Below are 14232 nucleotides of genomic sequence, written 5' to 3'. Positions count from 1 at the left end.
AGAGCAGGAACACAAGCAGGGGGAATGGGAGAGGGAGAAGCAGGCTTCCCGCCGAGCAGGGAGCCCGATGTGGGACTCGATCCCAGGACCCTGGGATCATGACCTGAGCCGAAGGCAGATGCTTAACGACTGAGCCACCCAGGCGCCCCTCAAAGTATAATGTCTTAAGTAAGGATTTTCCTCTACAAAGAGTCTGGTGTTGCTTGGGAGCCAGAATTCCTATGAATAGCCAGATACTGACTGAGATCCAAGGCGGCAAAATAATAAACGATTAGGACCTTCCCTCAAGCTAGGATATTAAACAGCCAAAGGAAGTGGAGACTTTCCAGATGGAAAAGAAAGGGACCTTGAGAGAGAGAGAGCACAGAGCATTTGCACAAACAAGGGCCATTTGTCCAGTTCCTGGGCTTTGTATTTCAAAGCAGATCATCCTCAGGGCGCTCTGGGGAGACTTACCAGCCAGAGAATGTGGCTGCAGCTGTGTTCTGGAGAGAAGGACAGCCCCTCTACCTCTTCTTCCACGCATGCAGCTTCTAAGGAATGTGAAACATCCTCAATGGGGAAGTGGCGTGCTGGCCAGACTTGACCCGTTAACCTTGTGTTTAAAAAAGATGTTTCAGCTAGGTTGACCTCACCTCTGAACCTGCTCTCAGAGCCACCTCTGTTTAGTTCTTGGTGTTCCAGGGGCCAGCTTTCCCAAGTTTCCTCCCCAACCTTGTAACTGTGAACTCAAGATCTGTGTGTCTAAGGCAGGGTTGTGCCCTATAATAATAAACGTCTTCAATTTTGTGTCCATTTGGGAATCAGCTCTGGCTTTTCACTTTGGAAACTCCCTCTCAGCATAATAAATAAGATATCGACCTTATAGCTGGGACAGAATTAGAATGCTCAGTGTATGAATCACAGTTCTCCAGAGAAATAGATAGGTAGATAGATACGAGAGATAGATGTGATAGATAGATATATAGAGAGAGAACGAGAGATAGATGTGATAGATAGATATATATAGAGAGAACGAGAAATAGAGATTGAGATTTATTTTAGGGAAATGGCTCACGTGCTTATGGGGGCTGACAGGTCCAAATCTTTTGGGCAGGACAGCAAGCTGGAAACTCAGATAAGAGTTGATACTGCAGTCTTTGAGTCTAGAATCTGCAGGCCAGCACAATGGAACCTCAGGCAGGGGTTCTCTGTTACATTCTTGAGTCAGAATTGCTTCTTCCTTGGGAAACCTCTGTCTTTTCTGAAAGGCCTCTGACTGGGTGAGGCCCATCCCATTCTCGAGGAAGGTAATCTGTTTTACTCAAAGTCTACCGATTTAAATGTTAATCATATCCAAACAAATACATTCACAGCAACACTTAGACTGGTATTTGACTATGTAACGGGGCACCATGGCTTAGCCAAGTGGACACATAAAATTAACCATCACAATCAGTGAGTTTGGCCAACAGCTTATACCCCATCTTGTCCTTCTCAGGACAGTCTCTGTGGCCCAGGCTCTGTGGAAGATACACAGTATTCTAAGACTCTTTAGCTCCTTCTTTCCCAGGGATTTCATGTTTTAATGTACCTATATAACCCGTGGCAATTTTTGAGGAACTTTTGCTTCTCTATTGGCCTAATGGGTCTAAATTAGAAGTTGGCAAACATTTTCAGTAAAGGACCAGATAGTAACTATTTTCACATTTGTAGACCATCATACCATTTCTCTTGTCACAACTCAAGCCATGGTAATTTGAAATGAATGGTGTGACTGTGATCCAATAAAACTTTATTTACAAAAACAGGCAAAAGGCCGCCTGATTTGGTCCATGGGTAAAGATATCAGACGTTTTCTCCCTGCCAAACCTGGCAGAAGGGGTGGAGAAACTACACTCCTCAGCTGTGAGGAATAAAAAGCTCAAAGTGGGTTTTAACATCTCATATAATAAGAAAGCCGAGGAATGGGTAGTTCCGGGGTTAAGTCAAGGTCTCAAAAGGCATCTTCGAGGACCAAAGTTCTTTCCACCTCTGTACTCTGTCATCTTCAGCACAATGGTCTAGTTTCCCCTGGTATTTGCAAATGGTTCCTATATTTCCTGGCAGACATGACCGTATTCACTGGCAGAAGAAAAAGGGTATGCTCCAGTGCAGCTCATTTTAGTAGCAAAGAAACCTTTCCCCGAAGGCACTGGGCCATCTCCCTCAGTTCTCCTTGGCCAGAACGAGGCTGTGAGCATGCTGCAGGGGATGGACCCTCTGTGACTGGCTGGGTGAAACACATGGTGGCCAAGGGACGAAGGTAGATGAACCATGAAAATTCAGGCTCTACCAGCAAGCAAGCGATCAGCGGTGCCCCTGGGAGGAAGGCCAGCAAAGCGTACTCTAACTGCCCAGTCCCAGAAGAAGCCAGCAATGCCTGCTGTAAATCCTGGCTCTATCACAAGAGGGGGGCCGGAATGGGGGCAAATTGCTGCCTCGTGACAAGTGAGCAAAGTTTGAAGGGAGAGAAGGTGGGAAACAGCCTGGAGAGCAGTTCGGGAGAATGGGTGCCATGTAACGGGGTGGGGTGGGGCAGTGGAGGCTCTGGGTAACTGTGAGGGCACCCTGGCTAGAGAAAGGGAGGCTCCCAAGCCAGAAAAATGGGAATTGAAAATGTCCCTGGAGAAATGGAGAGTGCCCAGGGAACCTGTGGCCAGAAGGCTCCCCTCTCCCTCACCCAGTTGCTAGGAAAGCCTTGGCCAGCAAACTCCAGGCTCAGGGGGGCCAGGGGCCTTGGGAGGCTGTGCTGGCTGGTGCGTCTGTCTGCTAACCTCCTTTAGAGCCCCCAGGGCCTGGAGTGTAGCAAGCAGGAGCTGCAGGAGACCTGGGCCCCAAGAAAGAACCTGGAGGGGTAACCTGGGGCTTTAAGCTGTGTTCCTAAGGCTCAAAGTGACACTGACTTAGCTATTCCTTCTTACATGGGGTGGGGATGACCCTGCTGAGGCTGGGATTTTTGTCCTGGACTTGGAGGCAGGCCATGCAGGAGGGCTGGACACAGCTCTCAGGCTCTGCTGGGCCTAGCTCTGCTCTGGCCCATCAGCCACCCAGGGAAATCCAAAAGATGCCAGCCCCCCGCCCCGCTCCCCTGTGTGAGCAGCCCAATGCTGATCAGGTTGGGGTGGGGGGTTGGGGTGCAGAAGAGCCCATCTAGCATCCTCCTTTCCTTTCCTTTTTTTTTTTCGATATTGAGTTGTTTTTTAATGACACATGATAACGGATACTACACACACTTCATTCTTATCTATAGTTGTATCTGGTACCATAATTCAATTTAGATACATTGCATAGGATGTGCTAACAATCACATTAATAACCAAATAAACTCCATGACTTTGCTTGGGTGACACTTTTAACAGTGAACTCCAGGTCACAACACAGTAACTATCACCAAGGTTTTGGAAGATAATGACTTCTCTGCCCAAGCAGGTTGTAAATAAATTTTGAATGGAACCTGGCATCACCTGAAGGGATTCTAACAGGTAAACCGAGTCACAACCAAAGTGGGGAGCTGGTTTTCTGCCTTGTTCCACCTAAGTCAGTTCTCCCCACTCTCTGACTTTCTTGACCCCTCCCTGTCCCTTGCCTCCTCTCCTTCTGTCCCCGAGAAAAATTAGTTTCAGATGACTTGGTTGGAAGGGATCTTAGGGTCATCTGGTCAATCTCTTCTCATTCAGAAGATGAGGGGGGAGAGGCCCAGAGGAAGGGGCACGATCGAGGCCACGGGCTGTGAGATCTGTGGCCAGTCTCAGACTTTGGTTTCCTGATGGCACTGAGAATTCAGGCTCTGGAGCCTGGAATGCATGCTGACTCTACTGAGTCTTCGCTATATAGCAGTGTGCGAGGCACTAAATTCTTCATGCTGTGGTTTCTGTCTCAGACGCTGTGAAGATCAGAGGACATGAAACCTGCAAAGCACTGAATGCCTGGCACACACTCAGGTCTCAATTCTGTCAGGGGTTCAATTCATTGTTGTTGATACCACTCTTTGCCTCATACTCTTTCTGCTGCATAGAAATCTTTGTTATGTTTGGAAAATACATCTGCAGGCTTCAGACTCTGATGGGCGTGGCCACGCTTCCCTTGTCCCAGGATGGACAATTATGTGCCTGATAATATTCTAGTCCTACTTTTGAAGCTCAGCACAGATCTACCTTCATAGATTTCCTTCTGAATTCATCTCTCATGGCACATTGTGTGCAATTTCATTGTAGGGCTTATATCTGCCTCATGTCAGCCACACTTTGGGTCCATCTGTGGGATCAGATAGCATGCCTGACTCACTCCTTCAGCCCAGCACTTTGCATGGTGCTTGGTTCACCAGTAGGTGCTTAATGAATATTTGTTGAGTTAAACTGACTTTTGTCTCTAGCAACCTATTTCTTAAGTTTCTATTGGTGTTGCTGGTTTCAAATACAGAAGCCATGTTCTACTCTGGAAAGAGGAACCCAAGACTTCAGGGCTATGAATATCTCAGCGAGTTTCCTGGGAACTAGAAACGGAAGTGATAGTGAGCTGTTGCACCCTCACTCCCCTCAGAGCCATGTGCAGCCTCACACAGAAGCAGCTGTTTAGGGACAAATGACTCATTACAGGCATTGCCCATCCACTTTACTTGTTATCTTCTCTTTAAAGAAATTTGATTTGAGATTCGCAGAGGCTTTCAGTATCCATTAGGTGGTAAACATTCCATCGGAGGGGCTCTTGCGCCTGCCACAGTGTATTCCCAAGATACTTCTCCAGTTCTAATGCCCCCGTTTCCCAGATCATTGTCCTAAGAGATTAAATTTCCAGAAACCCACACTGTACAAAACATTGCACAGCCTATCTTTAGACTCAGAATTGGATTTCCCTTGGGCCTACTCTGAATGAAGTCTGGGCAAATGCTCCCCGTTAATGTGCACAGCTGGGCGTCTCTCTGTGACAGAGCCAGCAGGACCATTGGAGATGACCTAATTCCCCCAGGCCCCCCCATGGGAATATACGCTTAGCCTCCTGGAAGCTTCTTTCTATGAAGCTCTATTCACCCTTGTCATAATGTGAAATTGGAAGTGTGATGTTTCAGTTAAATGAAACTTGGCTTCTCCAAATTCCCCATCTCTTCCGTGCAAAGGTCTTGACTTATCAGTTCTTCCTTCTTCTCAGAACAGTGATAAGATAACCAGCCAGGGAGATCCCATGGGAGCAGCCCCTGTCCAGCCAATGGGGACAATCCCTCGGTGTCTCCCAAGAGCATTATATTTCCTTCCCTCTCCAGGTGGCCAAACAACTGCCTCTCCACTAGCAGGCCAGCTGCTGTTCAGACTCTAGCTGAGCCCAGAGCTTTGAGGGGAAGATGCAGGCTGGATGACTGACCAGTGTACCGAGAAAGCTTGACATGCTGTGCAAGCAGGGAATGGGGCAAGAGGTTTTCCCATTTGCACTTCTTAATGAGTATGTTTCCTCTGACAGATTAGTGAGGAATGGGATTGCATAGGACCCCAGGAAGAGGCTCAAGTTTGTTCCTAGGAAAAACGTATCATTGGCAAGGGATGGCTCCAGGCTGAGCTGAAAGAAGTAGGTGGGACTGGCAGCCCACAGAGAGAGCTGCCTCCCAGCAGAGTTGACCAAGGAGGGAGCAGAGGATACCAGAGCCCCTGCAGGCACCCATGTTCCAGAAAAGGAACATTCAAGGGGGACCAGGGAGCTGATGTTTACTGAGTCCTTGCCAGCTACCAGTTAGTTCTTGGAAGTAAGTACTATTATTATGAACTCTGGCCACATAGCTGGTTAAAAGCAGATCTAGGGTTCAAGCCTAGGTCTTGTGCACTTGTTCTCATCAATGCACTCCATTTCTTCAAGGTCATGGCAAAAAAAAAAAAATTAGGAGTGAGGTTTCTGGACTGGCAGCTTGTGGAGCTCGACACCCTCTCCCCCACGAAACAGCTATTTAACTAGAGAAAATTATAAATATCAATTATTTAAAAGTCTCTGGAAATTGTCTTAAAGGCATACAGCAAATGGAGAACCATTCATTTAAAGAAAATCTACTAAGTCTTGGTGAGAACAGGGAGGGTCTATGGCATTTGAACCATGACCCACTCCGTTATTGCCTCTCAGCTCCATCCCATGGAAACTCTATGCTGGTCCTCTACTCTGGGCCGGTATGGCCAATAACAAAGGGCCTGCCCCTCCCTCTGGTTCCCAGTCTAGGTTACAGTTTTGCCCCCAAAGGGGCAAGATGCTGGTGTTTCTCATCCTTACAGCCCCGTGTTGCCGAAGTTCTATTCTGAGGAGGCACAGCCAAGATGACCGAGGCCCCCTTCTCCCATGGAGCTCCCACTCCCATAGCAGAAGCTCTGCTCCAGGTACAGTGGGCTGAGAACGCTGGGACCTCAACTGTCACACCCCACTCACTCCCAAGATGGAGGCTCCATGCTGGGTGAGGCAAGCTGAGAGTACTGGGGCTGTCTCCATCTCAATACCTACTTGTAGAATGGGGTGTCACTCTGGGGCAGGTGATACCTGTCCCCATCTCTGGCTCCTGAGCAGTGCTACAGATGTTCTATCCGGGGAGAAAGCAGACAGTAAAGATGAAGAACTCACAGCTCTGTCTCAGGGGACTGATTTTATTTAGAACAGAATGTGGAGAATTCCATGCATGGGGTGGAAGGGAGCTATTGAAAACAATGGTGATCTTGGTAGAGAGCAATTAAAAGGAGGCTCGTAACTCCATGGCATTAGCAGCAACAAGCAAAAGAAGAACAGCTAGGAGTTTATTAGAGAATTGGGTGAAGAGACAGGCGGGAAGAGCCTTCTTGGGATCTCAGTCCATTCTGGGAGTCAGGAAAGCTGTGTGCCATTGATAGGCTGCACCTGCTCAGGCACGATCGGCAGGAGGAGGGGCAGACTTGAAATCATTCCCCAGTTCACACACAGATCCATCAACAAATGGTAGATGCCTCACTGGCACAAGAGGCTTAAGCACCAAAGGCTGGGCTAGCAGCAACTGCTAGAAAGCAAGGCTCAGAAATAGAGCCACACGTATGCCTGATAGCCTGGCACACAGCTTTGTGTGTCCAAACTTGCACCCTCTCGGGAGAGATCAGGGAGGAAACATCCAAGCTACGAGTCCCTGGCTAAATGTTGGGGGGAAATGTAAATTTCTAGAACTGTGATAGAAGTCTCCAAGTCTCACACACACGCTGGTGAAGGGTAAGTATTTAACTGGTCAAAGGCACTTAATCACACCTTTTGACCAATAAATGGCTTATGCTGACCCAGGGGAGACTCCTAGGGAATGAGGTTAAAAAATTAAACACAAGGAAAAAAAATCTGAGCAGGGACCAAAGAGGCTGAACACTGGGGGAAAACGGATTGACTTCACAGAATTAGTCCAGCCAACTTAGTAGACAAACAATGACAAGAGATAAACAAATAAATAAACAACAACAAGAGACTCAGGCAGGGAAGGGGGAGAACCAGTTTCCAGGGTAGTTATTGTATATTATCGAAAAAGTCTAGTTGTTAACAAAGTTTTTGAGATATACAATGAAAGAACATGTGATACACAGGGGCAGAAAGCGGGCAATAGAAGGGGTCCAGAAGTGGGACTTGGTGACAAAGACTTCCAGGCAGCTGTTATAAATATGTTCAAAGGAAAACATGGAGAAAATTGAAATCACACCAAGTGTGTTTTCCAATCACAATGGAGTTGAATTAGAATATAGTGTAAATTAAATAACATAACTCCTATATGGCCAGAGGGCCAAAGAGGAAATCAAAGGAAACTAGAAAATACTTTCAGTTGAGTAAAAACAAAAACTCCACATATTAAATCATATGGGATGCAGCTAGAGCAGCACTCAGAGAGAAGTGTATAGCTGTGAACGTATATATTAAAAAATAAGAAATACCTCCTATCAACAACCTACCTTCTACCTGAAAAATAAGGAAGGGAGCAAACTAAAAGCAAAATAAGCCTAAGGAAAGAAAAGTGAAAGATTAGACAGAAATACATGAAATAGAGAATAGAAAAACCTTAAAGAAAAATCAATGAAACCAAATGTCGGGTTTTTTGAAAAGTTCAACAAAATTGACAATCTTTTAGCTAGAATGATCCAGCAAAACAGGGAGAAGACTCAAATTACAGAAATGAAAGGGACTATAATGTAATATGAACAACATGATGCCAACAAATTAGATAACGTCGATGAAATGGACAAAATCCTAAAAAGGTGATAGATGTGTTAATTAACTTGACTGTGGAAATGATTTTACAATGGATATGTAAATTATTCATCACATTGTACACTTAAATATATATAATTTTATTTGTCAATTGTACCTCAGTAAAGCTGAGAAAAAAGGAAAACAATTCCATTTACAAAAGCAGGAAAAAAAGAATAAAATATTTAGGAATAATTTTAACAAAGAAGGGTAAAGCTTGCACGTAACATTGAAAGAGATTGAAGATGATCTAAGTAAATGGAAAGGCACCGTATATTCGTGGGTTGGAAGAATTAATATTGTGAAGATGAAAATGCTCTCAAAATTGGTCTACAAAAACAAAGAAATCCCTATCAAAATCCCAGCTGGCCTTTTTTTTTTTTTTGCAAAAATGGACAAGCTGATCCTAAAATTCATATGGAAATATGAATTTTCAAGGTCCCTCAGGACCTTGAATAGCCAAACCATCTTGGAAAAGAATAAAGTTGGGAGCTCACACTTCCTACTTTCAAAACATACTTACTACAGAGTTACGGTGCTCTGAACTGTGGTAATGTCATAAGGACAGATACACAGATCAATGGAATAGAGTTACAAGTGCAGAAATTTATGGTCTATAAATTTTCAACAAAGGTGCCAAGATAATTTAATTCAACAAATGGTGCTGGGACAACTGGATTTCCACAAGTAAAAGAATTAAGTTAGATTCTGTATCACACCATGCACAAAAATTACTCCCAAACTGGTAATTCTAAATTTAAGAACCCAAACTATAAAACTCTTAGAAGAAAATGTAGGAATAAACCATGACCTTAGGTTAGGCAATGGCCTTTTAGATTTGGCCACAAAAGAATAAGCAACAAAAGAAAAGAAATAGATAAATCGGACTTCACCAAAATTAAATCTTTTGTGTTTCAAAGGACAGTACCAAGAAAGTGAAAAGGCAAGCCACAGAATGGGAGAAAATATTTGTAAATCATTTATCTGATAAGGATCTAGTATCCGGAATGTATAAGAAACTCTTATAACTCAAAACTGAAAGACAACCCATTTTAAAAAAGGCAAAGCATTTGAATAGGCATGTCTCAAAGAAGATACACAAATGATCAATAATGACATGAAAAGATGCTCAACCCCATGAGTCATTAGGGAAATGCATATCAAAACCATAATGAATGGCTGACTATAATAAAAAAGACAGACAATAACAAATGTTGGTGAGGATGTGGAGAAATCAGAACCCTCATACATTGTTGGTGGCAATGTAAAATGATATAGCACCTTTGGAAAACAGTTTGGCAGTTTTGCAAGAAGTTAAACGTTGAGTTACTATTTGATCCAGCGATTCCACCCCTAGGCATATGTCTAAGAGAAATGAAAATATATATCCACCCCAAAAAATGAATGTTCATAGCAGCATTGTTCATGATAGGCACAAAGTGTAAACAACCCAAATGTCCGTCAACAGATGAATAGATAAACACAATGTGACATATCCATATAATGGACTATTATTCAGCCAGAAAAAGGTGTAACATAAGGATACATGTTACAACATGGATGAACCTTAAAAATATTATGTTAGCTGAACAAAGCAAGTAACAAAAGGCCACATATCATAAGATCCCATTTATAAGAAATGTTCAGAATAGGAATATCTATAAGGACAGAAAGTGGATTATTGGTTGCTTTGGGTGGGGTTGGGGTAGTGATCATTAATGGGTACCAGGTTTTTTTGGGGGGAGTGATGAAAATATTGTGAACTTTAGATTGTGGTGAACTTGATTATGAATATACTAAAACCCATTTAATTGTGCACTTTAAATTGGTGAAATTTATGGTGTGTGAATTATATCTCAATAAAAACATTTTAAAAACTAAAAAAAAGAAACCCAGCCCTTAGGGCTGATGGGAGACTGAGAGGACAGACTGGATGGCCCCCAGGGCCTGGCTCCTCATGATCGAGGGTCCGCTGTGGCTCTCTGTCTAAGCTGGAGGGTGGTGGCTACACCCTTCCCAGGCTCAAGCACTGGAATCTGGAGGGAAGAAAGGAACTCTTGGACCTGCACTGGCCTTGCTGCCGAGAGGTAGCTTGGTGGTGTTTTCTCAGTGCTTCCTTACTCTGGGACTTTCTTTAAGGGCACTTACACACAGCGTGAGGCCCCCACAGTGATGGGGACGCGCACTCACACCGACCTGGGTGATTTGTAATCTGAACAGCACTTTCGCCATCCTTTTCGGTTGAGTCGTTGCACCAATCCTGAGAGAAGTGCTGTTATTCCCACGTAATAGGGGAACCTGAGACCAGAGAGGTGAAGAAGGTTGCCCAAGGTCAATCAGCGTGTTAGGAGCAGAGCCAATGATCCCAGCCCAATGATTGCTCTGTTCCACGTCTACGCAACGTCTGGTCCACTTTCTGCTGAGAAAGGGAAAAGGACAGGACAGGGTCAGCCCTTCTGGTCTTTGCTTCTCATCAGGGATAAGGGTCATTGCAACATCTTTATGGAGATAACAGTGCGTAGGGATGTGGCTGTCGGGTCTACTGACAGAGGTGAGGGCTCCAGGCTGTTCAGTGATCTCACCCCAGCTTTGCTGCTGCTGTTGTTTGTTGGCAGCAATAGTGTGTTGGAGAGCTTTACTTTGCTAAGTTAGGGGAGATCATAGTTGTTGAGCTTCTAATGCATAGTCAGCAAACTCTCGTTTCACTGATGATGGATACCAGGAGCCCAGATGTCTCAGGAGGGCAGGCATGTCGTATCCCCTGGAACTCCCAACGTGCGCCTCCCCTCTAGAACCCATCCCAGACAATGCTCTACTCCTTGGGTTTACAGAAGTGTTTATTAAACAGCTCTGATAATACACTTTGGTGTTTGCTTCTTGTGACCTGGTCATCCATCCCCACTCCGCTGACTTGGGCTCTGAGAGCAGAGCAGAAGCGTTGGGTTCCCCAGAAGCCTGCCATGCCTGTGCTGTGTGGGGGTCGCATGTGACATTCCCCTTCTGCATGTGACAGGTGCAGGAGCCCTGGCTCCTCTCCACGTGGGCTCCTTCTGTGCACAGGGGGCCTGCCTGGGACACCTGGCCCATTAGGAATTGGGTGCCATTCCCATCTACCAATAGCCGCATTGTGTTGTTCACTCTCCCCTGACTGTGGACCCTCGGATTCAGAAGCTCTTCCTTGGTGGCAGCTCGGGAGCTCCGCTGCTTCCATCCTTGAGGACTCATGGGAACGTATTTATTTGCTTGTTCTCACTTGGTTTTACCGGAGAACTGGGTTATTGCGGGGACAGGGCTGCTCATTTGGGACAGCTGTTGGGTTTGGGCACCAGACTGATCATGCGGCTAGCCCTTATTCCCACGTTTGCGAAGTAACTCTTGGGGATGTTGAAAAGTGCACAGGAATGAACACATGTTTCTTATCTAGGCCTTAAAGCATGTGTTCTAAGGGTTGCTCTGCAGAACCCGGGTGCTTGCACACACACACACACAAACACACACACACACACACACACCCGGGGAAACATAACTATTTCTTCAGATTGCTCGCTCATTGAGATTACCTATGAAGAATAATGTGTCTGCTCTTCTTGCGACAATCCCATGGACTAAAGGACACTTTTCAGAAACAAATACCATTTTGCAAATCTTTGAAGGAATATCTGATTGAAATTTCTTTGTTCATTCTAGGTTAACTGTCACTTCCCTAGCCCAGTGGCAGAGAGCTAGTCGGCCTGCCCACTTTCCTCCTATCCCCCCTCTATCCCACCTCTTCCCTCCCTTACATTTAAAACAAATGTATATTTATCACCCATTCTGCCACCAGGCCCCTGAGCATGGCAGGGCTGCCCCTCTGTGCCATGTGTCTGGGGAGCACAGCCTCCCTGGTCCCCCACACACTGTAGGGGCTGGGTGCTGTGCTGGAGCATGCGCTGCTGAATCCTTGTCGCCGTCCCAGATCTTTTGGTTTACATCATCTGCTTGGAATCTCGGGAAAGTTCATGTGGTGGGGATGCGGGGAGTCCTCAGCGATGCTTCTGGAATGAGCCTGGCTTTCCCTGCAGTGAGCACAGAGCGGCATTGTTTCCTGAAGGGCTCTACACCTCCTGTTGCCCAGCCCCAGAGCACGCAGAGAATGCGGCCCACAGGTCCCGCTGCTCCCATCCTGAGGCCTGGCAGCCTTGCCTTCCCTCTACATCGGGAGCCATCTCGCCTGGGGGTTGGGATCTAGGGCTACCTTCAACACCTGCCTTGGAACTGCTCAAGTAGCCAACACATCCTTGGGATTGTTGAGAGCCGGGTTGTTGCATCAAAGATGGGATGGCCGAGGAGTCCTTGCTGAGTGCTGGGCCCTCGTGTCAGGAACAAGAGAAGCCCGTTGGCTTCCAGGGCTGAAGCAGCCTTATGTGAAGTGGGACTGATGGTCTCTTCTGGGGAAAGCACAAGGATTTCCCCACTCTGTCCAGGAAGGAGGAACCTCTGTTGGCTTGAGGCAGCACGAGCTTCGTTTGTGCCTTCCTCCAGGCCTCTGCAGGATCTGCCATGCCACTCGATGGTCCCGGAAGCCTAGCTACCATGGGGAAGTCTGGTCACCCCTTGAAGCCCTAACCTGTGAAGACCCCAAGCTCCCTGGGGGGCCCTCAGGTATCAGGAAACTCCAGGCAGGGCCGTCAGTCTCTGCAGACCCCTTGCTGAGTGTCCCCCAGGCTGGAATGAGCAACTCAGAATAGGTTGGCGTCCGTGAGAGAAGACAGGAAGATAGGGGCTTGTGGGGAAGGGATGATGGGAGTGGTGTCAGACGTGGTCTCCTCTGGCTCGCTGTCCCCATCATCCAGGTCTTCAGTGAGAGACGGGATGATTCTGACCATACTGTCTTCAAAGTGCACCTGCTTCTTCTTGACCAGCGAGTCGGCTGGCTCCAGAGTCAGCTCCGTCAGGGTGTCTGGGCACTGGAGGGCATTGGGCTTCTTGGTCCCCTTCAGGATGCTCTTCATGTGGATGAAGAGGGAGCCAGTCCCCTCCTTGAAGGCACCGTGGAAGGTGTAGGTTTGCTCGGTGTCCCCAGAGCCAGTGGTGCTCACGATGCTGCTGGAGGGGTCCGTGTACCGCTCAGGGGGAGCCAGCACCTCCGGGTCGGCTTTGCTCTTCTTCCGTTTGCTCAGCAGGAAGTAGGCCAGGCCGGTGATGATGAGCATGGAGCCTGGAAGGAGATGCGGGAGGTCAGGATGCTGGACGTGTGCTGGGGAGGAGCCGGACAGAGCACTGTCCAAGCGCACTGTTCCAAAGGGGCCACCATGGCAGGCTCAGGCCCTCTGGGCTCCAGCCTGCGCATCACACCCACTTCTGATTCAGGGGAAGGCCTGGTGTCTGGCTAAGGGATGTCAGCGGGGCCAGTGCCGTGCTGGGCCCTCACCCTGATTGTTAGCCAGGGGGCCCTGTGCCTGAGGCCCCCCGCCTGTTGACAGCTGACCCTGGAGCCACCTGCCTGGCCTCTCACTGCCATGCTTGGCCTCCGTGTTAGGACCACGTGTTGGGCTGGACCTGCAATGCCTGCAGTGGGGCCTGCACCCTATTTTGGATACTGGGCTCCAACTGCTGAACTGGGCTTCCTTCCATTCCCAGAAGTGGGGAGATGCTCCTTCCTCAGCCTCCCCAGGAAACATGGAGGAAAGTGTGAATCCTACTGGGTGGGGCTGGCCTAGCATGGGGCCCCCTCTTGGGTGCCCCCACTTCCCCCAGTCTCCAGGCCAGAGGTCCCTCTGTCTCAGGCTGAGATTGCTGCTCTGGGGTCTCCTGCCAGGAGACCCGCCCTATCCAGAGGAAGCCTCTGGGCGTCTCTCGCTCTCCGAGGAGTGGGCGGTGGTGGCTCGCCCTGGTCTCGGCAATGCCGAATCCTCTGGAGTCCAACAAGGGCCGTGCAGAGTGGCCTTGAGATGCAATGACAGGTACATTAAAAGAAACCACAGGAAGGAAGAGGAGGCTCTGCCTTTCAACTTTGTCTCCCTG

General features: G+C 47.5%; 1 protein-coding gene across 1 annotated transcript; it reads right to left on the bottom strand.

Moving 5' to 3' along the window:
• Positions 1-11001: 11001 nt before the first annotated feature.
• TMEM72 (transmembrane protein 72) lies at positions 11002-13959 on the bottom strand. Its single transcript, XM_081823125.1, has one exon. It carries the CDS (start codon positions 13419-13421, stop codon positions 12948-12950), a length of 474 nt encoding a protein of 157 aa, XP_081679251.1. The 5' UTR covers positions 13422-13959; the 3' UTR covers positions 11002-12947.
• Positions 13960-14232: the final 273 nt, after the last annotated feature.

Source organism: Leptonychotes weddellii, chromosome 6, assembly GCF_054177405.1.
Source record: "Leptonychotes weddellii isolate Sample4059 chromosome 6, ASM5417740v2, whole genome shotgun sequence".
Lineage (NCBI taxonomy): Eukaryota > Metazoa > Chordata > Mammalia > Carnivora > Phocidae > Leptonychotes > Leptonychotes weddellii.
Note: the sequence above shows the minus strand (reverse complement) of the source record. Positions and strands in the feature narration are given on the sequence as shown.